Source organism: Zophobas morio, unplaced genomic scaffold (assembly GCF_036711695.1).
Source record: "Zophobas morio isolate AGI-343-1 ecotype UQ-CSIRO unplaced genomic scaffold, CSIRO_AGI_Zmor_V1 ptg000030l, whole genome shotgun sequence".
Classification (NCBI taxonomy): Eukaryota; Metazoa; Arthropoda; class Insecta; order Coleoptera; family Tenebrionidae; genus Zophobas; species Zophobas morio.
In genome coordinates this window covers 3,677,906-3,702,196 of record NW_026972135.1, presented here as the reverse complement: position 1 = coordinate 3,702,196, position 24,291 = coordinate 3,677,906, and the positions used below count along the sequence as shown (strand labels likewise).

The window sequence follows — 24,291 nt, the reverse complement described above, 5'->3', positions numbered from 1 at the left end:
GTATTTAGGGTATTCTGACGATTCCACGGAGCGATTCTGGAGATTTTGGGAATTTTTGGAACTTGGGGGATTTTCTGGATTCTGGGGATTACATTCGCTCTTAACACTTTGAACATTCTGAGGATCCTGTTGACTCCGAAGAGGATTCTGGATTTTCTTGGTATCCTGTCAATTCTGGCGGTACTGGCAATTTTGGGTATTTTAACACTTCTGGGAATCTACTGATTTTGGTATTTCTGGGCTTATTGAGGATTCTGCGAATTTTGCAGATCCCAGGGATTCTGGGGATTCCTAAGATTTTGAACATTTTGAACATTCTACGTATTTTAGGGTTCTTAGAGTTTCTGGGAATTCTGGGAATTCTCAATTTTGAACACTCTGAAATTTCGGAGGAATTTGGGGATTCTAGAGATGGTCTGAGTTGTGGTGATTTTGACGATTCTACGGATTTCGGGGTTCCTGAGATTCCTGGGGATTGTGGGAATTCTGGAGGTTTCTGGAAATTCTGGAATTTTGGAGACCCTGCGGTTTCTGAGGATTCCCGAGGTTTTGGGAATTTTTGAGGTTCTGAGGCTTCTGGGAATTTTGCAGTTTTTGACGATTTCAGGGTTTTTCGGGATTCGGAGGATTTTGAACATTCTAAACATTTTCAACATTCTGGGTATTTAGGGTATTCTGACGATTCCACGGAGTGATTCTGGGAATTATTTTCGCTCTTAACATGTTGAATATTCCGAAGATTCTGAGAATTCTGAAGATTCTGAACATGTTGAACATTCTCCTTATTTTAGGGTTTCTGGAGTTTCTGGAGTTTCTGGTAATTGTGGGGGTTCTGGAGTTAATGGGAATTCTGAACATTTTGAACACTCTGAATGTTCTGGTGATTTTGGCGATTCTACAGATTTTTGGGGTACCTGGAGTTTCTGGGGATTGTGGGAATTCTGTATTTCTCAGAATTTTTAGGGTTCTGAGTATTCGGGGAATTCCAAAGATCCGACAGATTCGAAGAATTTGGAAAATTCGGAGGATTCGAAAGATTCGAAAGATTCTGAAGATTCTGAGCATTTTGATGATTTTCTGAAGATTTTGAGGATCCTGGGAATTCTGGAGGTTTTCTATATTGTGGAGCTTCTTGGAATTCTGGAGATTCTGTGAATTCTAGGCATTTTGCTGATTCTGGGAATATTCGGATTTTATGATTTCTGGGATTTCTAGAGATTTTGAAGATTCTGTGGATACTGAGTACTTCGCAAATTCTGAGGTTTCTGGAAATTTCTGAGATTTTGGAGATCCTGTGGTGTCTGGGGATTCTTGAGAATCTGGGAATTTCGCATTCTCTGACGGTTTTTGGGGTTTCTAGAGATTTCTAGGATTTTGAACACTTTGAACATTTGAAAACTCTGACGATTCCAGGAAATGATTCTGGGGATTCTGGGAATTTTTGGGACTCCGGGAATTTTCAGGATTCTGGGGATTACATTCGCTCTTAACATTTTGAACATTTTGAAGATTCTGAAGATTCGGAAGATTCGGAAGGTTGTGAAAGTTCTAAACAATTTGAAGATTTCGAGTGATCCGAAAATTCCTAGAATACCCAATGTTTTCAGATACTTTTGGGAATCTACCTATTTTGGGATTCCTGGGTTTCTTGAGGATTTTGAAGAATTTGCGGATTCTGGGAATTTTGCAGATTCTGGGGATTCTGATGTGTCTGAGGATTCCGAAAATTCTGAACATCTTGAACATTATACGTATTTTAGGGTTTCTGGAGTTTCTGGGGATTCCGGGGGTTCTGGAGTTTGTGCGGATTCTAAGTATCCTGAGGATTCTGAACCTTTTGAACACTCTGAAAGCTCTGAGGTACTTGGGGATTCTAGAGATGTTCTGAGTTCCGGTGAATTTGGCGATTCTACGGATTTTTAGAAATCTGAGTATTCGGGGAATTCAAAAGATCCGACGGATTCGAAATTGGAGGATTCGGAGGATTCGGAAGATTCGGAGAATTCTGATAATTTTCTGAGGATTTTGAGAATTCCTGGAATTCTGGAGCTTCTTGGGATTCTGGAGATTCTGTGAATTCTGGGCATTTTGGTGATTCTGGGAATCTACGGATTTTGAAATTTCTCAAGATTTTGAACATTCTGTGGATTTCCGAGATTCTGAGGCTTCTGGGAATTTTGGAGCCTCTGACGATTTCAGAGTTTCTGGGGATTTGAAGGATTTTGAACATTTTTAACATTTTCAACACTGAACATTCTGGGTATTTTAGGGATTGTGACGATTCCACGGAATTATTCTGGGGATTCTAGGAATTACATTCTGAGGATTCTGAAGATTCGGAAGGTTTTGAAGCTTCTGAACAATTTGAACATTTCGAGTGCTCCGAAAATCCCTAGTTTACCGAATATTTTCAGAGGATTCTGAATTTCTTGGTGTCCTGTCAATTCTGGTGGTTCTACCGAATTTGGGATTTCTGGGATTCTTGGGGATTCTGGAGATTTTGGGGATTCTAAGGTGTCCGGAGATTCCGAAAATATAGCGTATTTGGGGTCACGAAGCAATATTTTCGAAAACTTCGGAGCAAAATTCGATTTTTTTGTAATTTTTAAAAATTGTGATATTTCAAAGGGCGATTTTGGAAAGACGGTTGGAGTTATCGAAGAAATGAAGTCGGAAATGACTTCTTCGGCCCGAAATCCACCAGAAAATGTATTAGCTAAATGGCGAAAATCGTTGAAAATGGATCGAAATTTGTATGTGGAAAATTTCATTTTTAAAAAGATCTCAAAGAGTGTTGAAACGGGCTCTATTGGATTGAATATATTGAATTTTAAGTTGTTGTTATTATGGTTGTTCAAATAACTCAGGATATCTAGAAAATAATAAAAAAAATATTTACATAAAAAGTTGTAACGAGTTTTATTTAAATAATGCTTCTTAGATTATAAACCTGAAATCACTTGTACTATATGCCTCTTTTGAAAGGTGCGTAATATTTTCCAAAAATTAAAAAAAAAGTTAGAACCAGCTCTATTCGAATGAAAAAAATGCACCAATGAATGATACTCGAAAATAATTAATCAATAACAGAAGCGAATTTATTTTGGTAGATTTTGAAATGACGTCATCAAATATTTGAAATGAATGAAGGGACAAATTATTATTAGTGATTTATGTGTAATATGGAATTAGCAGGACGTCAAAAATTAGATTATATATACAAATATTTTGAATCCCTGAAAAGACAAAAAAGCTCCCGACAAAACAGCTTTGACAAAAAAGCTCTGTTAAAATAGTTTAAAATCTGAAAGTAAATGCATATCTTATATTATTTGCATTTTTTATTGTTGAAATATTTTTCGCTTAACACTTGATTAGGTCAAATAAACAAATTGTAAAATTTCTGTAAATAAATAAAAACCAAAAAGTACTCGCTTAAAACTGTACTTTTTGAAACAAAAACTGGTAATAAATTCTCTTTAAACTACAAAAATTTTATACCGGGCTATTTTGACGGGTCATGCTTGAAAATGTAGAAATTCTGGGAGTAATAAAAATTTTAGAAGCAGTATACCTACATATAATAACTGTAGAAAAAATTTTGCGTCCACTTGTAAAATTTTTGAAAAATGCCATCATTTCTACCTCTGCAATAAAAATATTGCCGAACCCAAGAAATCCCAATATTTGTGTTTTCGTTTGAGGCGTAAAACAAACGTCATAAAAACTTTCCAAACCGCACAATTCCAAAACCCCCCTCTAAACCCGCCCTCATGAATAATTCCAATAATTCCAAAACGGCGAACCTGCGATTTAGATTTTCCGAAAACTGCAATTACGCCCACGCTTCGCCCACCACGTGCATGCCGCCCCCGCGCCGCCGCCCGCCCGGCCCCCTCCCCCCGCAATCATAACAACCCTAAAAATGAAAAGTAGGCAACAAAACCGTCCCGTCTTGCTTAATTAAAACATCAAAAGCAATATTTCAGAACGTCCTGAAAGGCAATCAGACGATTGTCCTTTTTTTCAGTCGTCCCTCGTCGTCCGTTTTCGCCCGATTTCGATTTTCCCAGGGCTTCTGGATATCGCAAACGCTTTCCGTGTGTGTACAGTGCGAGAGGAACGTCAAGTGGGAGCGATGGAAAGCTCGTCGCATAAGTGATCAAGTGGGCCGTGCGAGCTTTTTCCAGCTTTTCCCGAACGGAAATGACCGGAGCGCGGAAAACGGCATGTGAGAAAACGATGTGATTCTTCGTCGCGGACGAACTAAAAACACAGTGATTTCGAAGGAATTGAGATTTTCATATTTTCGATTAGACAGCGATTTTGGTTTGTCGTTCGACACTTTTTTGGAAATTTTTCTAGACGTTGATGGATCTACTTATTCTTCATAAACACTTAAAAGATGTTTGAGAGGTGAGTGTTTGTTGCATGACGTGATGTCGGGGGCGGTGATCCTTTAATCCGGACGATTATTAATTTCACGGGATCGGAAAATTCGACGGATCAACAAATCGACGCCGGGAAGGGACGGAGCGTGGGATGAAAAATGCTTTGCGGGCGATTTTCACAAAAAACGGGATTTTTATGCGGTCGGGCGGGATTTTTTTCGACGGGACTGCATATTGCGGAAAAACAACGGGCTAATGCGACCGAAAAAAATCGCACCCGAATTTCGTGGCTTTCGGGAAATTGGAACGAACGACTGTGTTCTAGTGGCGTGCTTTTTTCAAATTATTGTCAAAGCTGCTTAATGCGATACTGAATACTAGTGGAAAGCTCGCTGTCGAACTAAATTTTTCTAGTTTATTTTTGATGCAACTTTCGCGTTTGTTCCGTTTCAGCGTTTTGTTCGCAACTTTTAACACCTGATGTTCGTTTTATCTTAATCTAAAATTTATGCTGTCTATTTCTTTGCGTGTTGCTGCATTTTGTGGCAGTTTTGCATGCAGTGAGTCGCGGATTTGGATTTGGTGACACGAAATTAATTATAAAATTTTGTACAGAGTGTCTGAAAATGATTGTCATATCGTGGCGTGTTGTGAATTTAAATACCGTCTACCTGTTGCCTGTGGCTGCCCGTCGAAATGAAGTTGTTTGAAGAATGTTAAATCAGTCAATCCACAACAAAATATTTGTGGATGGAACAGTCGCAGTGCTTGAATATTTTGCTTCGGTATCAAAATCGTCTGAGAAAAATTGGGCGAAGGTTATTTCGACAGAATTTCCTTTGCCCTCGAAGCACAATAAATCAGGTTTTCGAAAAATTACATGTGGTTGAATTTACGTCAAAATGACTGAAACAGACAACTTCATCAAAAAACTACAAAATGAAAATTTAAAGTTATTACAAGAAAAATAACACGGGGTGCTGAAAAAAAATGTTTTTAAAGCAAAAATTTCTAGTTTAGAAGGGCAAGTGGTAAATTACGAAAATAAGGACATTTTCAACGAAAACCAAATTCAAAATTTAAGTGTTAAACGCCAACAACTAAAACGGTGGAACTACAAAACAATAGAAGAAGTGATTAAAACAAAATTTTAAAACTATATCTTCTAAATATAAATTTTCCGTTACTTCCAAGTAGAACCCTATGCCGTAAAATTCTGCACGTAGGTACCGTTTTTACCAGGAATTTTACATGAAATTTTTACCTATTTAATAATCAAAATTCAAAATTTTAATGATTAGTAGAGAGCGGATTTATAAGCACAAAAAATTAAGAATAAGCGCTTAAATAAGCACAACATTTTCAATAAAAAAGTTTTATTTTAAGCAAAAAAGCATTAAAAACATAATAATATTACAAATCAAAGAACACTTCTTAGAACTTTGGATAAAATATTATTACAATAATCCTAGACTTTATATTTTACACACGTATTTCAGTTTTCTTTAAAACAATTTATGATTGTAACATGTTCCAAGTTGTCCACTGTAAAATTTTTTCGCCGATCATTTAAAATGTGTTTAAAATTGGAGAATGTGTGTTCAAGATCCACACTCGTTGTTGGCGCAAATTTGAATTTTGCAACTAATGTTGAATCTAGTAACTCCAAATTTTCCAACTTCTGGCCTTGTAAAACACGAGCAACGTCGGAAAGAACACCGAAACCTGCATTTTTATTTAACACTTCGTCAAGTTTTTGAGATACTTTAGTACCAATATCACCCCTTACTGCGTTTGTTTGTTGTTTAAATTCTTTCACTAAGTTTATGGCATCTACCAACAACATGTTGGGTTTTTCTAACTTTTCTATTACCTCATATACGAATTGATAATTGCTTCTTAGAAAAGCTAGATCTTGTCGCAAATCTTTGTTTTCGAAAATATTTATGCAACATTTAATCGATTGAGACGAATCTTCGTCGAAAAAAGCATTAAATAAGCATATAAGTTTTAATATGCATAAAATTGAAAAAAAAGCAAATAAGCATAAAAAAAATGTGTCAGATGACTCCAAATTGGATCATAGTTACAGATATAAAAAAGTTTTGAAGTGCTTACATTTTTCACAAAAAGCATTAAACCTAGAAATCCGCTCTCTAGTAATAACGTTCGATTATCACAACCTTGTGGTGTCTATAAAGTAGGAAACAAATTTAAAAAAATTTCTCAGTTCTTTTTCCATTTGTTGAATGTGTGTGGCATATATAGGATGCCAGATCGACGCACAGTATTCTAGACGAGATCTAACTATAGAGTTAAACAAAGTGAGTAAAGCGTGTAGATTAGAGAATTCACGGCAATTTAGAAAAATAAACCCGTACATTTTATAAGCTTGGGAAATACATTCAGAAATATGGTTAGTAAACAGAAAATTTCGATCGAAAGTGACACCCAGATCTTTGGAGATTTTCAGACGACTTAAAAATCCACCTTAAATACAATAATTGAAATTAAGAATGTGTTCTTTCTTAGAATATGAAACAATAAAACATTTTGCTTTATTTAAATATAATCGCTTATTTTTGCTCCAAGAAATTGGTCTATTGGAGGGTAATCATCTTCTTTAATTAAAGGATTGATTGAATTGTCGACAACAGGAAATAAATTGAAAAAAATTAGATCAATTATATTATATTTTCTGCTATCGATATATGTATTTCTAAATCTAGACTACATAATTGTCATTTTCCAGCATGGTACAAGCCTGACACTATCAAACTTATTAATAAAAAACGTAAAACTTTAGCCCTCTATAGAAAAACTTCAAATGAAAGTCATTACAATTCTTATAGACATCTTCGTAACCTTTCTAAAACGGCTATCAAAAATGATTACAAAAAATACTTAACGTATATACAAACCAATTTAAATCATAATACGAAGATCTTCTACAGTTTTATCAACTCCAAAAGTCAAAACTCCAAATCTTATTTTCCCAAATGTATGAATTTTGGCGACACCTGCTCTTCAAAACCTAAAGACATTGCCAATATGTTTGCCAATTTTTTCAAGTCTGTTTATAATCAGGATGTTATCGACCCTAATATGACACTAGGCCTTTCAAGCGTCAACAACAATATCGATTTACACGACATAGATATCAGCATCGATGAAGTAAAGAATAAATTACTGTCCCTTAAATCTAGTTTTAATCCTGGACCAGATGGTATTCCTTCATTCTTCTTAACGCGGTGTGCTTCCAGTCTTGCCTGGCCAATCTGGATTTTATATAGTAAGTCTTTGACATCTGGTACATGCCCAGACATCTGGAAACAATCTTATGTCATACCTTTGTACAAATCAGGTGACAAAAAAGATGTTACAAACTATCGTCCTATTTCGATTATAGCAGCTTTATGCAAGGGTCTCGAAGCAATCATCAGTGATACATTAACTAGATCTTTTGCAAAGGTTTTGACACCTCATCAGCATGGATTTCTGCCAGGAAAAAGCACAGTAACAAATCTCGCCATCTACAATGAATATATCATTGATGCTTTAGAGGAGGCAGCTCAAGTCGACGCTGTTTATCTAGATTTCTGTAAAGCTTTCGACAAAGTCAACCATGCCCTTCTTTTAAAGAAATTAAAGATTTATGGCATACGAGGTTCTCTTCACCGCTGGTTAGCTTCTTACCTATTAAATCGTACCCAAAAAATATCAGTTAAAGGCTTTTTATCAGATGCTATTTCTATTCCCTCGGGAGTCCCACAAGGCAGTCACATCGGTCCTATTTTATTTTTAATATTCATAAATGACCTGGGATGCTATTCTCGAGCCTTCGTTATCGTAACGTATACGTTGTTTAGCGACGAATACTAAACACTGTATTCTTGACCGTTCGTTATAAATCGCATACGTTATTTAGCGAAGATTTTTAGTCTTTAAGCATCGAATAGGTATTGAAGTGACGGATCAAATAGTATTCTGTGCTTGTCAACTTCGCTTACAGATTCAATACGAAAAAGGCATACAACACAAATATTTAAAATGGACGAGTTAGTGCAAATTTTAGAAATTGAACACCTACAAAATTTAGAGGGACAAGTTGAACATGGCAAAAGGCTACGCAGAAATCCCAGAAATCCTTTTGCGGAGCTTAATGAGAGGCAATTTAATAACATGTTTCGATTAACAAAACAATTAACTCAATTTTTAATTTAATTAACATTTTGCAACCTTTTCTTACACCTCCCTTACGCGCTGCCGATTTAAGTATTCAAACAAAGGTAAATATATTTCTTTATTATCAAATGCTAAAACTTATATCTTTTATAAAAAATTTCCTAGGTCTTAACTGCATTAAGATTTTTTGCAAGTGGAAGCAGCTGGATATAGGTACTAATAAATACTTAGCTGTGTCGCAGCCCAGTGTTAGTCGGTGTGTAAACGAAGTAGCCAGTGCCTTAAATGATCCTCAAATATTTAATGGCTATATAAAATTTCCTAATAATTTTGAAGATCTAAATAGACTTAGGCAAGGGTATGTTATCAATTATCATCAAAATGCAAATTTTTTAAGTATATGAATTATACGGTATATGTATGTTGTTTTTCGGAGCATTTTGCTCCTCTTTTATTGTTCTGTTTATCCATTTATTAAACAGGATACGAATAATTAAAAAAAATTGAATTGTCACTCCTATGTGTCACCTCTTGTGGTTCCTAGGACACGGGTAAAATTTAAACATTTTTACAATGTTGTCAATGTTTGCTCTGCGCTAAACAGCGAACGTTCGTTACGGCGTAACGAATATTCTCCAGAATAGATTTTTTGTAAAATGTTCGCTATATTTTAATCGCTAAATAACGTATGCGCTATTTAACGCATAAAGTCAAGAATAGCACCCCTGGCACTATCACTTAATTTTGTTAGATTTTTATTCTTTGCGGACGATCTTAAAATACTCATTAAAGTTAACGACCTTGCAGATTGTCAAGCTATGCAATATACTCTTATAAAAATAACCAACTGGTGTAGTGAAAATAGCATGCAATTAAATAACAAAAAGTGTAAACAAATAACATTCTCCAGGAAAAAATCCACTATAAAATTTTCATATAGCATTGACAACCAAATCCTGGAGGCTGTTAGCGAAATTAGGGACTTGGGGATCATTTTTAATTCGACTTTAAATTTTGTTAAGCATATAGATTTTGTAATCGATAAGGCTTTTCGAGTTAGTGGTTTCATAAGAAAGTTTTGTAATTATTTAATGTTTAAAATGGGTCTCAATAAATCAAATTACAATTATAATCAAAGACTTGCTATAACAGAACTAGAGACTCTTACACAGCGTAAGTTAAAATTTGAGCTTAAGTTTGCATATAAACTGTTCAATAATCAAATTGATAGTGCCGAATTCTTATCCTTATTTAATTTTAGAGTACCTTTGGTACATACTAGGAACCAGGACACAATCTTATGTTCGTTTAAAAGAACAAATCTCGGTTACAACACTTCTGTGGTAAATAGAATAGGATTGGCGGTTAATAACTTAGTAGATATAGACATCTTCAGTTGCTCGCAACATATGTTTAACAATTATTTAAGACGTTTGTAGTTATAAGGACATCTTATTTCATATTTTGTTTTTTTTTTAAACTATTGTCTATTTTGGAACTTTGTTCTGTTAGTCAATAAAAATTTATTTATTTATTTATATTTAAAAAGACTTCGATTTAAGATATTACGGATACTATTATATTGGAATGAATTAAGAAAACTAGCAAAGTTATTTAATAGTACTGAGAATCTCTCATTAGTGTTTAACACAAAGGAAGGAACATTAAATTCACCAATAATGATCAATTGGTTGAAATAAATGCCCTCAACATTACTAAGAACATCTAAAAAGAGTTCAAACTCATCGAATGAAATGCAAGGAGGAATATAGACGACAAATAGAAGGAGATGTTTCCTGGACACTGACGAAATTTTTACGCTGATGCAGTCTATCTTGGAGACAGCCGAAGTAATTGAAGATAAATCACAGTAAACGAAACACCACCACCTATTGAAACTCCTACTAAATTATAATCTCTATCTTTTCTGAAAACTAGGTAGTCTTGAGGTATAATCTCGTTGGAAGAGATCTCTTCAGAGAGCCATGTTTCAGACAACGCAATAAAATCGAAATTAAAACCAGAAACATTATTGTACAATGTGATGGATTTTGAGCGCAGACCGCGAGCATTTTGATAATATGGTGTAAAGAACTGTTTGTAATCAGATGAATTACCGTATGTAATACCGGATCTTTAGATTTGTTTCCCCCTTCTTTATTCTGTCTTCTAACTGCTGTTTCAGTTGTCTATACAACACTAACTGTTTTGGAGTTCTATCAAAGAATAGACGAACATCTTTATGCTGGTCAGACAAGTTTAGATTTTTAGCCTTGCGAATGATGTTTAGAACGTCCTGTTCAGATTTTAAAGTAACTTTAACCCGTCTAATATGCGAATTCTGAAGTTTTCCAAGTCTTGCATAGATTAACGAATTAAGTCTAAATTCTCTTAAACTAAATAATTTCGTATAAGACCTAGAAAATGTTTTTGTAATAATTGTTTGTGGACAGTTAACACACTTTAAATTTCGTGTAATTCTTGCCAAAATATAGTCAGCAACATTATACAAAGAATTTGGTGTCACCATACAAAATGCTTGGTTGTAACTGTTCCAGCCCCTAGGAAGACAAACTGTCCAGACTGCAGAAGAAATGGCGTTACTTGAAATTGGTAAATCTCTTATTCCTAATAAGTTTTGATCATTCGGTACTGTATAACTTCCCCTATTGTATGTACTTTTGAAGCATCGAATTACACATAAATTTTTAAGAAGTGACCTAAATTGAAGTGCATTTGGTATTTCTTGTCTCAGTCTTATTTGACTAAAAATGTTTTCTAACGCATCTTGTGAAAATCTTGACCTACACAAAAATTTATAACCTCTAACATTTAAAAAAAGTAATCCTAAATATCTAAAATAGTTTATGTTGACAAAATTGAACCTGTCTGAACTGGTTCCCAATATTGACATTTTTAAATAAAACAACAATTTCTTGCAAACATTTCAAAGTGTTTTACGGAACCATTTATTTAAAATTTTCATCAACCAAGCAGTAGTATAAGCATCACGGCGAGGGGTAAACCGCCGACTATCAAGTGTTTCTTTTTGACAATGATTTCCTGTTGATTTCCCCCGATTTCTTTTGATCTCCTCTGATTTCCTTTGATTTCCTGTGATTTCCTGTGATTTCCTGTGATTTACTCTTGATTTCCTATGATTTCCTGTGATTTCCTCTTGATTTCCTATGATTTCCTTTTGATTTCCTCAAAATTTGTTTACATAATGTACTACAGGGCGATTGTAACTTTTTTTTAACTTGACTTTTTTGTGTTGCCGATAATGATGTTGAATTTAAACCTTTTTTTACCAAGTGTTTACTAACGTACAGTGACCAGGTAAGCTGAAGTGCTTTCCCTTTAGACGAAAAAAAGAAATAACTAAAATGTATTGTGCTGCTAAGCAACAAACTGAAATGTTTAAGAAAAAAAATCTGATTTTACTTACAAAAAGAACGCTACTCTGAAATCGAGGTTTTAGATGTCTAAATCAATAGAGTAAGTATACATTCGAATTTTACACTTTCTTGGGTCAAATGTTTATTCTAAAAGTGGACATATGCAATATTCTAGATTTTTTGCACATTCAGTCAGAAAACTTTATGGTCTATTTTAATTTTGAAATTAAAAATGTCTGGTGTGTACAAATTAGTTCGTTAAAATCACTCAAAGATTTAATAAATTATATTATATATTATTATTAATTTTTTAATAAATTATATTATGAAGTTTTGCTTTTGACTTTACGAAATTAAAAGTACATAAGGCCAAAGATATTTTTAGTTACGTCAGCAGTTTTTACTTATCAGTGACTCATGAGGCAACAACGACTGGCTCATACGTTCACAGAAGTAATTAATGAATAACAAATAGTCCAAAATCATTCTATTAAGTTCATCTCTGTGTTGTGCATACAAGATCATATTAAAGTTTGACCTACTAAATCAAACTTATAATAATAACTTAAATTATTACTTTTTAAAAATTGGGTTTATTCATTTATTATGGTAGCACAAACAGAAAGAACAAGTAGTTTCATTTATTTTATTAAATGTTAAAAAAAAACGGTAACTCTAAACATAAAAGTAAAGCATTTCTGTTGGATCATAACAAAATATCACAAAATAAAACAACTTCTTAAAAAATACTTACCGCACAACCTGGGTCGAGATTTGTGTATATATTGTAGATGATGTTGAAGTAAAAAACTGTGCTAAATTCTAGCTACCCATAAATACAGATGATAACACTTTTAATTTTTTGTTCACAACTTTCAAATGAAGCATATTAGAAAAAAACTTTTGAAATGCAAAATTTAACACGTAATAATTTTTTTGCACATTAAAGGAGTGGATAACCCCACTTGATAAATTTTCAGAGGTAATTTTCCCCTTTAAAAGTGTTCATGGGCACCTTGAATTTTGCACAGTTTCTTACTTTAGTATTCTCTACGATATATACTTGTACAAATCTCGACCCAGGTTGAGGTTGCATTATCACAAATTTTAATCACATCACTTAAAAAAAAAACTGGAATTAAATCAAATATGTTTTCAATAATTTTTTTTCAAAAACTAAACTGCATCTTCTGAGTACCTGAGGTGGAGGTAGTTTCATTATATATTCATTTTCTTGGATCTTTAATGTCCGGAAACATAAAAGCATCCTGAATTTTTGGATTCCTTTTCAAAAAATCACAAAAAATAGGGTTAAGTGATAACACTTTACCAATGTAACATTTTTTGTTTTGTTTTTGAGTTGTTAATTGTACTATAATGTAATCGTCTATATTTAAGTCTGGTTTAGAACGATCAGTCTTACTATTTTTAGCCCTGAGATTCAAACGAGGATTCAAATCATCAGAATAATTGGAAGAATTCAAACTTTCGGTGTCCGTACTGTCATCATATTCGATACTACTTGGGTTGTCTAAATCAGATGAGTCACTTGATATATTATAGCGTCTTTTTTGTTTTCCAACTTGGATTGGTTTTTGAATTTGAGATGCATCTTTATGTTGAAGGCAGGTATCTGTTTCTGAGTTAACTCTACTACTATTACATTTCTTATTTTGAATAAATCTTTTGAGACGATCTACACTGACGCGATCCTTTTCATTGTCTAACAGCCAGCAAAGTGAAGACTTTTTTATAACTTTTGTTGTATTATCTAAGCGTATTCTGACTAGATCACCTTTCTCAACAAAAATATCGTCACTATCAAAACTTCTAACGTGTATGTCTTTGTCAAATTTCTTAGATTAGTACGAAATTGTGCAAAGATTATTCAGTAAATCTTCATCTTGGTCAACTGGATCGTTTTCCAAACTTTGAAAACAGTTACGTTTCATGGCTATTTGAGAATTGTTATAATTTTCAATGTGATAGCACTGTTTTTCACTAAACATTTCATCTTCAACTTCGTCATTGCATTCATTGTCTTTACACGGAGGCAAAAATACATAGTTGAAATCTATCACTTCCATTCCTAAATCTTCAGTGTCACGCAGACAATCCCGTAAAGCTGATTCTACGGTGCTTTGTATATCTTTATCTGAAATGTTTCCTAAGTCATCATTTTTCACAAAATCTCTCTTCGTGATTGAACTTTTTTTCTTTATTTCTCTAGGAAAAACGAATTTTGTATCCAAATCGTTTTTAATGTTGTTTACAGTTTGCAGTCTGTCACTTCGATGCAACATATCTCTTATACTAAAATTAACAATTGTGCTAAAGTTGAGGTCATTGATCTAAGGCTTCTAAACATACTCTAACAAGTTTGAGAGCTAAACTTCCAAGGCAAGAACATATATAGAGTAAGATTTTTGCACGACCTGAACTTAATGAATTTGGTACCTCATGTCACAAACTCAATTTTTAAAAACTAATTTGGGGTGAAATTATAAATTTGGTTTGTAGGTATAAAGCAATATAATCTATCATTTCTCATCGGAACTGCAATTCATTAACTACAACTTTAATATTTGTCAAGCTGAAATATCATGCTGTCAGTTAATGATATTTTACTGGAATTTTCATTTTCATTCATTCATTATGCCCTTAAAAGGTTATTTAATCTCCACTTTTAAGATTAAATTGATATTTTCTTTCTTATGATGAATGCTATGGCTTATGTCGTACATGTTACGTTTATTAGTTCTAGAAAATATCTAGTTTAACTGTATTTGCTATGATGATTTTGGATTTTCTTTGTTTTCTTGTAGATTTCTCGTTAATTTCTCATTGATTTTCTCTTGATTTCCTTTTGATTTCCTTTGATTTCTTTTGATTTCCTGTGATTTCCTGTGATTTCCTCAACAATAGCTACGTTTGTGTTATGCAAAAATTCGAGCTCCGCACTTAAACCAAAATTTATTAAATTACATGCTAAAGGAACTTTCATTTTGTTAAAATGATTCAGATTGTAAAGTCCTCAATGTATTTAATGTTAACTTCATTGATTGATAATGCATATTTATTAACAAACTCGTTCGGAATTATCATAAATTTATTTACCAATGCCGACTTAATATTTTTGTAAATGTGAGAAGGATCTGCCATGAAATATATATTAGCTATGTGTTTGCTACGTACTTTAAGTTTGTATATGATTCAAACGTGAACAAATATAACCCTGAATTAAACCCCTCTGTGTTTCTTAATAACGTTAATTTACAAGATATTGACTTAAATTCTGACTTGATTCGTAACAAACTATTAATTCTAAAACCTAGTTTAAATCCAGGACTAGATGGAATTCCTTCTTACTTCCTAAATCAGTGCGCTAGTAGCTTAGCCTGGCCTGTCTTTTTACTCTACAGAAAATCCATCGATACTAATATCTGTCCCAATATTTGACAAATCTGAAGTTACTAACTACCGACCTCTATCGATTATTTCAGCTTTATGTAAAGGTTTAGAATCAATTATTAGTGACCAACTTATTCGACTGTACAGAAACATCCTTTCACCGTATCAACATGGATTCCTTCCTGGTAGAAGTACAGTCACAAATCTTGCTAAATATAATAAATTTATTATAGACGCTTTTGAAGATGGCTGCCAGGTTGACTCGGTCTATTTAGATTTTAGCAAGACGTTTGATCGTGTAAACCACGCCCTTCTAATGAAAAAACTTTGGTATTTAGGTATTTGTGGTCAACTTCACACCTGGATTTTCTCGTATATTACCAATCGTATTCAAATAATTTCGTTAAAGGGATTTCTCTCTTAATACCTTCCGGAGTTCTCCAGGGCAGTCATCTTGGTCTCATACTCTTGCTACTATTTATTAATGATCTTGCAGTATCCTTCTCTACATCACATCTACTGCTTTTTGCCGATGATCTAAAAATTTTTTCCAAAATAAGTTCCATTGATGATCGTTGTCGGCTCCAAGCAGCCCTGGATGTTATTACGAAGTGGTGTATTAATAACGATATTATGCTTAACAATGATAAATGCAAGCGTATAACATTATCTAGAAAACTATATAACTATGAATTCGCCTACATTATAAATAAACAGCTTTTGGAAAAAGTTAACGAAATTAAAGATCTAGGAATAATTTTTGATTCTGAATTACGCTTTAATAAGCACATGGATTATGTTATTGATAAGTCATACCGTGTAGGTGGCTTCATAAAAAGGATAACTAGAGATTATTCCTGCGTTGCTGCTGTTCGTAAGCTTTTTATTACAGTAGTTGGACCTATCTTAGAGTACGGCATAATTATATGGTTTCCTTTTTAGGAAGTCCAGGTAACAAGACTCGAAAGAGTGCAAAGAAAAATGTGTATTTTTTTAATTTTCAAGATGGGGCTTCATAAATCTCACTATAACAACGATCAGAGACTTAATCTAACTGAATTGGAAGCACTGTTAAATCGCGTTTTGAAATTTAAGCTACGATTTGGGTTTACACTATTGAACAATCAAATAGATTGTGCACATCTTTTGTTGCTTTTAAATTTTTAAACGCCTTTAGTTAATACCAGAAATCGGGATTTACTTGTTTGTCTCTTTAGAAAAACTATTCATGGTTTAAATAGCCCTGTTGTCAATAATTTTTTTTTATTTTATTTGTTGTCTCTATTGGAACATTGTTCTGTTAGACAATAAACTATTATTAGTATTATTATTATTAGTCAAAGAAGTTTCTTAAGAAATTTAAGTTGTCCATTGTACATTGAATCGAAGCTCCATCTTGTTGAAAAAATCCGTTCTGAAATAAAGGGGCAAAGGGCTTTAAAATTTCATTTCGATATCTAGCAACCGTTGCAAATATTTTTTTATAGTTTACCTTGAAATAATATTAGTCCAATGATTCGTCTTTGAGTAACTGCTGCCCGTACACCAATTTTTTGAGGTTCTTCAATAAATTTATGTGGGTTTTCGTAGCTCTAAATTCTCATATTTTGTGTTATGTATCCATTGAGATGAAACCATGCTTCATCACTAAAAATTATTTTTGCGCCAATTCTCTGTTCATATTTACAAACAACTGCAAAATTCGTGGGAAGCAAGAGTAGAACGTTTGCTCGTTCGTTAGTGGTGAAAATAAGTGATTTTTGTAAATTCGGAAACCCGAAAACACGAACAACGCGGTAACTCTATTGTCAAAAATGTGAATTTTTCGAGAAATGTAGGTGCGGTTCGAAGGTAGTCGGAATGGTTTGTTTTAATAATCATTGCGCAATTACGAGGCAGTTTTATTTAATAGGTAATTGAACTTTTTAATAACATATTTTTAAAATGTGATTAATTAGATTCGATTTAAACCTACTGTAAAAAACTTGTTTATCCTTCAAGGGTATTCATGATTAATTTAAACTATAATAACTTGTATTTGAAAATGGCGTAAACACGGATTTACGTATTTGCAAATTAATTAAGTTTTTAATATAAAAGATTCTGACTAAAAATAGAATCAGTTATTGTTCAAACGTTGTAATAAAATTATAGCTTGCAAAAAAATAATGTATGTAAGTGTAACAACAAATTCAACAAATTAGTAATTTTTCATTTTTCACACTATGTTTCGTTGTAGACGCTTTCAGCCATATTAGTCGCGTTTCTAGTACTAGTAATTTGTCTTTATTTCTACTCCGAGTACAAGGATTGTCCTCCAGGACCCTGGGGTTTACCGATTATCGGTTATCTGCACAAAATTGACAGAACAACGCCTAATTTGGACCTAATGCAACTCGCCCAAAAATACGGACCCATGTATAGCATAAAACTCGGATTAGTTAACATCGTGGTTATTTCTGAAGCCAAATTAGTAAGAAAAGTTTTAAGTCAAGACGAATCTCTGGCAAGACCGCCACTCTACACCTTTAAGATCATGTTTGGAACTAGAGGTATCTAGAACGGTGAAAACTGTCACTAAATAATTAGTAACGTCACAGGTATTACGGGCACAGCTGTCGACTTATGGCGCAATCAGCGAAAATTCGTAGAGAAATTTTTAAGAACTGCGGGTGCTACGAAAACTGCAACAAACAGAAAAACTATAGAAGAATACATAAGAAAGTCGTCTGAGGAGTTCGTTCAAGTAAGTCGACAAGTTTGACGATTCAGGATAGCCTTACTTTTTTTTAATAGTATGTGCACAGTCGCGGAAATCGTACCATTGTGAACCCATCGGAAGCCGTCATGTATTATGTAACTACCATCGCCGCCGTCATATTTCTGGGGGCTTCTTTCAAGCGCGACGACCAAATCCAGAAAGATTTGACGGAGAATCTCGACAAAATAGTACAGTTGAGCACGGTTAGTGGGCCATTAAATTACCTTCCGTTTTTGGAGTAAGTTTACACGAATGTATATATTAAGTACACTAAATAGATGGGAAATTAGCGCGATGGTATAAAAGTTCAGGTTTTATTACAAAGTGAGGGCTAATATGTTCCGGTACTATCGTCAGAGCTAAATGATGAATAGGAATTAGTTTACAAAACACATTAAAGTTAATACTCTTATCCAAAGTACAAAATTCAGTGATTAAAGAAATATAACAAATGTTCTAGAACTAAAAATGTAATTGGTGACATCCATCAAGTATTCTAGAAACAAAAATGTAACAAGCGCCAAAAAAAATCATTCATGACATCATAACTTAATAAGTACAGGAACATCTTAACGATTTAATACATAATATTTCCGAAAAACAAAATTTACATTTCTAAGTGCTTGACAGCTGGTTTAACCGAATAGCATTACAATCATACAAATAATTACATCGCATTTGTTGACAAACAGATAAAGAAGAGCAGTACCACAATAAAAAAATTATTTAGTTATGCATCTTATACTAGAGTGAAATAACTTGACTACTTTAAATTTTAAGCAGTAACATAGTCCTGAACTTGTGGTTTATGAAGCCGTGTTGAATTTTTAACAAGAATTTTCGGTTCCTCAGTTTTTAATTTCGATTACTCAATTTTCGATATTCAGTAGTGGAATTTTTCAATTTTCCGATGTTTGAATTCTACGATTTTTCAGTTTTATGATTTTTTAAATATTTCGATTTTCCCATTTCTTGACTTTCGATTGTTTCGATTTTCCAGTTCTTCGATTTTGCAATTTTTCTCGTTCTCAATTTTACGATTTTTAAATATTTGGTTTTTAAAATTTTTCAAATTTGACTTTTAACTTTCAGTTTTTCTATTTTTCATTTCTTCAATTCTTCAATTTTTAAGTTTTTCGTTTATGATTTTTAAATTTTTCAATTTTTTAAGGTATTAATTTTAGGAATTCACTTTTTGGACTTTTTGATCTCTCAATTTTTCAATTTTTTAAGTTCTTAGTTTTTGGACAAATCAATTTTTAGATATTTTAGTTTTTCCATTCTTAAATTTTTCATTCATTTTTCAATTTTTCGAAATTTCAGTTTTAGGATTTTTCAGATTATTATTTATTATTATTATTCAATTTTTCGAGTTTACACGTTGTCAGGTTTCCAATTTCTCCATTTTTAATTTTTCGATTTTTCAAATTTCCGGTTTTACATTTTTTCAATTTTTGTCTCCAATTTTACAATTTTTAGATATTTCCTTTTTGAATTTTTGACTTTTCTAAATTTTCAGATTTTCAAATTTTCAATTAATCGATGTTTTGAATTTCCCATTTCTTGACTTTCGACTGTTTCGGTTTTTCAGTTCTCCAATTCTTTAATTTTTCGATTTTACAAGTTTCTGAATTCCCAATTTTTCGATTTTTTTCACGGTTTCGATTTTTCGACTTCATGTTTTCGAATTTTCAATTACTCAATTTTTCAATTTTTAAACTTTTTCAGTTTTTGGATATTTCAGTTTTGGGATTTTTCAGTATTTCTTTCATTTTTCAATTTTTGGAAATTTCACTTTCGAGATTTTTCAGTTAATTTATTATTCAATTTTTCGAATTTACAATTTCTCAATTTTTCAATTTTTTTCTTCAATTTTACGATTTTTAAATATTTGGTTTTGGCAATTTGTCAAATTTGACTTTTAACTCAGTTTTTCTATTTTTCATTTCTTCAATTCTTCAATTTTTAAGTTTTTTTGGTTTATGATTTTTCAATTTTTCAATTTTTTAATGTTTTGATTTTTCGAATTCCCTTTTTTGACTTTTTGAATTTTTAAATTTTTTACTTGCTCAGTTTTTGGATATTTCAATTTTGAAATTTTTCAGTTTTTCTGTACTTCAATTTTTCTTTCATTTTTAAATTTTTCAAAGTTTCAGTTTTGGAATTTTTCAGATTATTTATATATTACTCAATTTTTAGATTTTACAATTTACCTCAGTTTTTCAATTTTTCGATCTTTAAATATTTCGATTTTTCAATTCTTCAATTTATGATTTTTTTAAATTCCCAATTTCCCCAATTTTCAATTAATTGATGATTTGATTTTCCCATTTCTTTACTTTCCACTGCTTTAATTTTCCAGTTCTTCAATTTTTGAAATTTTCGTTTTCTCAATTTTTAAAATTTAGCTTCTTTTCAGTTTTTGGATATTTCAGTTTTGGGATTTTTCAGTTCTTTTTTCATTTTTCAATTTTTGGAAATTTCAGTTTCGGGATTTTTCAGTTTATTTATTATTCAAGTTTTCGATTCTAAAATTGTCAATTTTTCAATTTTTCTTCTCCTCAATTTTACGATTTTTAAATATTTGGTTTTTGCAGTTTTTCAATTTATGATTTTTATAAATTTTCAGTTTTTCAATTAATTGATGTTTTGATTTTCCCGTTTCTTGACTTTCGACTGTTTCGATATTCCAGTTCTTCAATTTTTCAATTTTTCGATTTTACAGGTTTTTGATTTTTCGATTTTTTTCACGGTTTCGATTTTTCGACTTCACTTTTTTGATTTTTCGATTTCCTAATTTTTCAATTTTAAAAATTTTTCAGTTTTTGGATATTTCAGTTTTGGGATTTTTCAGTTTTTCTTTCATTTTTCAATTCTTGGAAATTTTTGTTTCGGGATTTTTCACTTTATTTATTATTCAATTTTTCGATTTTACAATTTCTCAATTTTTCTCCTCTTCCTCAATTTTATGATTTTTAAATATTTGGTTTTTGCAATTTTTCAAGTTTGACTTTTAACTTTCGGTTTCTCTATTTTCATTTCTTCAATTCTTCAATCTGTAAGTTTTTTAGGTCTATGATTTTTTGACTTTTCGATTTATCAATTTTCCAATTTTTTAATTTCTTAGTTTTTGGGATATTTAAATTTATTCTTCAATTTTTCTTTCATTTCTCTATTTATCGAAATTTCAGTTTTAGGATTTTTCAAATTATTTCTTATTCAATTTTTCGAGTTTACAATTTCTGAGTTTTTCAATTTCTCGATTTCCAATGTTTCAATTTCTGAGTTTTCCGATGTTTCAGTTTTACGTTTTTTCAATTTTTCTCCTCGATTTTACAACTTTTTTTTCAAATTTTCAATTAATCGATGTTTTGATTTTCCCGTTTCTTGACTTTCAACTGTTTCGAATTTTCAATTCTTCAATTTTTCGATTTTACAGGTTTTTGATTATTAATTTTTTCGACTTTTCGATTTCACTTTTTGGATTTTTCGATTTCTCAATTTTTCAATATTTTAGATTCGCACTTTCGGGATTTTTCAATTTTTCCATTTTTCAGTTTTTCTTTTATTTTTCAGTTTTCCATAGTTTAGTTTTGGAATTTTTCAATATTTCGATTCTTCGACTTTTCGATTTTTGACTTCTGGATTTTTCGATGTGCCGATTTTTTACTTTATCAATTTTTCAATTAATCGATGTTTTGATTTTCCGATTTCATGACTTTCGAGTGTTTCGATTTTCCTGTTCTTCAATTTTTCAAGATTGTGATTTTTCAGTTTTTCGATGTTCTTTAAGGTTTCGATTTTTGGACTTTTTTTTTTGATTTTTCGATTTCTCAATTTTTTTAATTTCTTAGATTCTCAATTTTTAGATATTTGAGTTTCGGGACTTTTCAATTTTTCGATTCTTCAGTTTTTCGGTATTTCAGTTTTGGGATTTTTCGATATTTCTATTCTTCAACTTTTCGATTTTTGACTTCTGGATTTTTCGACACACTTTTTCGATTTTTCAATTTTTCGATTTTAAAATTTTAGATTTATTGTTATTTAAGTCTTCATTTTTTAAAATCTTAGATTTTTCATTTCAATTCTTTGACATTTCAATTTTTCAATTTTTCGAATTTTTCAAATGTTTCGATTTTCTGTTTTTGAATTTTTCGTATTTTCAAGTTCTCGATTTATCAATTTTTCGATTTTCAATTCTTCGATTATTTTAATTTTTGTTAATATCATACAATGTATCGAAAATAACCAAAAAATTGTTCACTAAAAACATTTAAGAATTCATTCAAAGTAGAACACAATGTTTCCAAAATATAAAAATAACTACATTTTCCAGAAAAAAATTTACTATAAAACACAATTAAAGAATTTATTCTTAGTTAAACAAAAAAAATGTTGCAAGTCAAAATCGAGTGAAACATGTGATATTATATTTGTAAACAAATCCATCTAAATATGTACCAAAAATGTTCACTTATTCGTTATAAAATCCAACCAAACCCGCTTCTGAACGCTTATAGAGTCGACAGTCGTCTGAGCGCGCTCTGGTCTGCAGATCAAACAAGTTCTCAGGCGACGTTTAATGTTTCTGTAAGTTAATTGAGCTGTGATGATGCTTCCAGTAAATACCGAAACAAGTTGGCTCTCATTTTATAATCCAACCTTAACTTCTGTGGCGTCCATCTAATTTTCCCATCTTTTTGGTATAACACTAAACATGGCCACTTTGAAAAAAAGATCTGTACTACTAGATTTCACCCCACTTTCAGCTTTGTGTCAAAGTACAAAAAAATGGGAAATTTGTACGAACAAATGATCAAAGACATTAAAGACACTCTAGAGAAATTTATCAACGAAAAAATGGAAACGTCACCTGCGACTAATCTCATCGGAGCTTTTTTGTCCGAAATGTCAAAAAACGACTGTCCTGAAATCTACAATCCAGCTCAGCTGAAACAACTCGTGTTTGATTTGTTTGCTGCTAGTACTGAAACCACATTGAACTCAATACTGTGGCTCATGTTGTACTTAGCAAAGTACCAAGAAGTACAAAATAAAGTTCGCCAAGAATTGTTCGACGTTCTACAAGGAAAAACTCCCCAGTTAGACGATTTATCGAACCTACCATACACAAAAGCGACTCTTGCGGAAACCGCCAGAATTAGAACTGTCGTCCCCTTGGGGTTTCCTCATTACGCTACAGACGACATAGTCGTCGAAAACGTGAAAATACGTAAAGGTACCATAATCATGCCGCTACTTTGGGCAATCCATATGGATCCCGAAGTTTGGAAAGAACCAGAGGAGTTTCGACCGGAGCGATTTTTGAACGACCAAGGGAAATTTCTGTGGCACGAGTCGTTCATTCCTTTTCAGACTGGTTAAGTTACCTACGTTCCATGGATGATTTAATAAAAACTGAGACACTCTGTTGCAGGTAAAAGAATGTGCGTTGGGAAAGATCTGGGGGATATGATGGTGTTTCTATTTTTTGCAACTGTGTTGCAAAGGGTGAAGATCGAGTGTGGCGATTCTGGAAAGATAGATTTTTCTTATGTGTGCGGTTTGCCGCTACTTTCGAAGCCACAAGAACTGGTTTTTGTGAAAATATAGACAATTGTGTTGGGAGGTGTTTGGATAGGTGTGAAAAAATCTGACACTGGTGTATGTTACCAAAAAATGTCTTAATAAAAAATTCGGTGGGACTATTTAATTTATTACCCTGTATGTGTTGAAGTATGTATTTTATGTGTGTGAAAATATTTTTTATGTTTATTTATTCAGTCTTATTATAATTAAAAAACAGGTGCGTGGAAACGTATTTATTATTATTATACAAAGTAAAAACATGCTTAATGATATAAATTTATTAATATACATACTTAATATAATTCAAAATAGGTAATTACAGCTATTTATGTCAAGAACATAGGTTGAAATTACTTTGTGTGATTTTGTATACAGCGTCGCTAGAATGTAGAAAAACGGTTAAATATGTTGAGAACCAATTGTACAAATCAACTGAAATTAGGTATAGGGGTAACAGAAGTTGTGTTGAGTTTTTACCTTGGAGATCGAGATTTTGAAAAAAAAAACAACATATTCCAATTTATAGTTATATTGGAAGCATGTTAAATCGTTAGTC

General features: G+C 32.1%; 2 protein-coding genes across 3 annotated transcripts in view; both read left to right on the top strand.

Annotated features, from left to right (window-relative positions):
- Positions 1-4,119: 4,119 nt before the first annotated feature.
- Positions 4,120-24,291, top strand: part of LOC135138396 (ly6/PLAUR domain-containing protein 6B-like) — a 432,620-nt gene continuing 412,448 nt past the window's right edge. For both annotated transcript variants that reach the window (XM_064068366.1, XM_064068367.1), the window contains exon 1: positions 4,120-4,416. The gene's annotated coding sequence lies outside the window, so the exon portion shown is untranslated. The remainder of the gene's footprint in view (positions 4,417-24,291) is intronic.
- On the top strand, positions 17,554-23,785 carry LOC135137989 (cytochrome P450 306a1-like). The gene is made up of 6 exons (XM_064067792.1): positions 17,554-17,559; positions 17,625-17,937; positions 17,986-18,131; positions 18,182-18,349; positions 22,929-23,526; positions 23,584-23,785. The coding sequence occupies exons 1-6, from the start codon at positions 17,554-17,556 to the stop codon at positions 23,757-23,759; spliced, it is 1,407 nt and encodes a 468-aa protein (XP_063923862.1). The 3' UTR covers positions 23,760-23,785.

What these genes read in the sequence shown, in the direction of transcription:
- LOC135137989 (XM_064067792.1), top strand. An exon ending in GATCATGTTTGGAACTAGAG is followed by an intron (nt 17,938 to 17,985) that starts GTATCTAGAACG and finishes GTAACGTCACAG; the next exon opens with GTATTACGGGCACAGCTGTC. An exon ending in AAATAGTACAGTTGAGCACG is followed by an intron (nt 18,350 to 22,928) that starts GTTAGTGGGCCA and finishes TTTGTGTCAAAG; the next exon opens with TACAAAAAAATGGGAAATTT.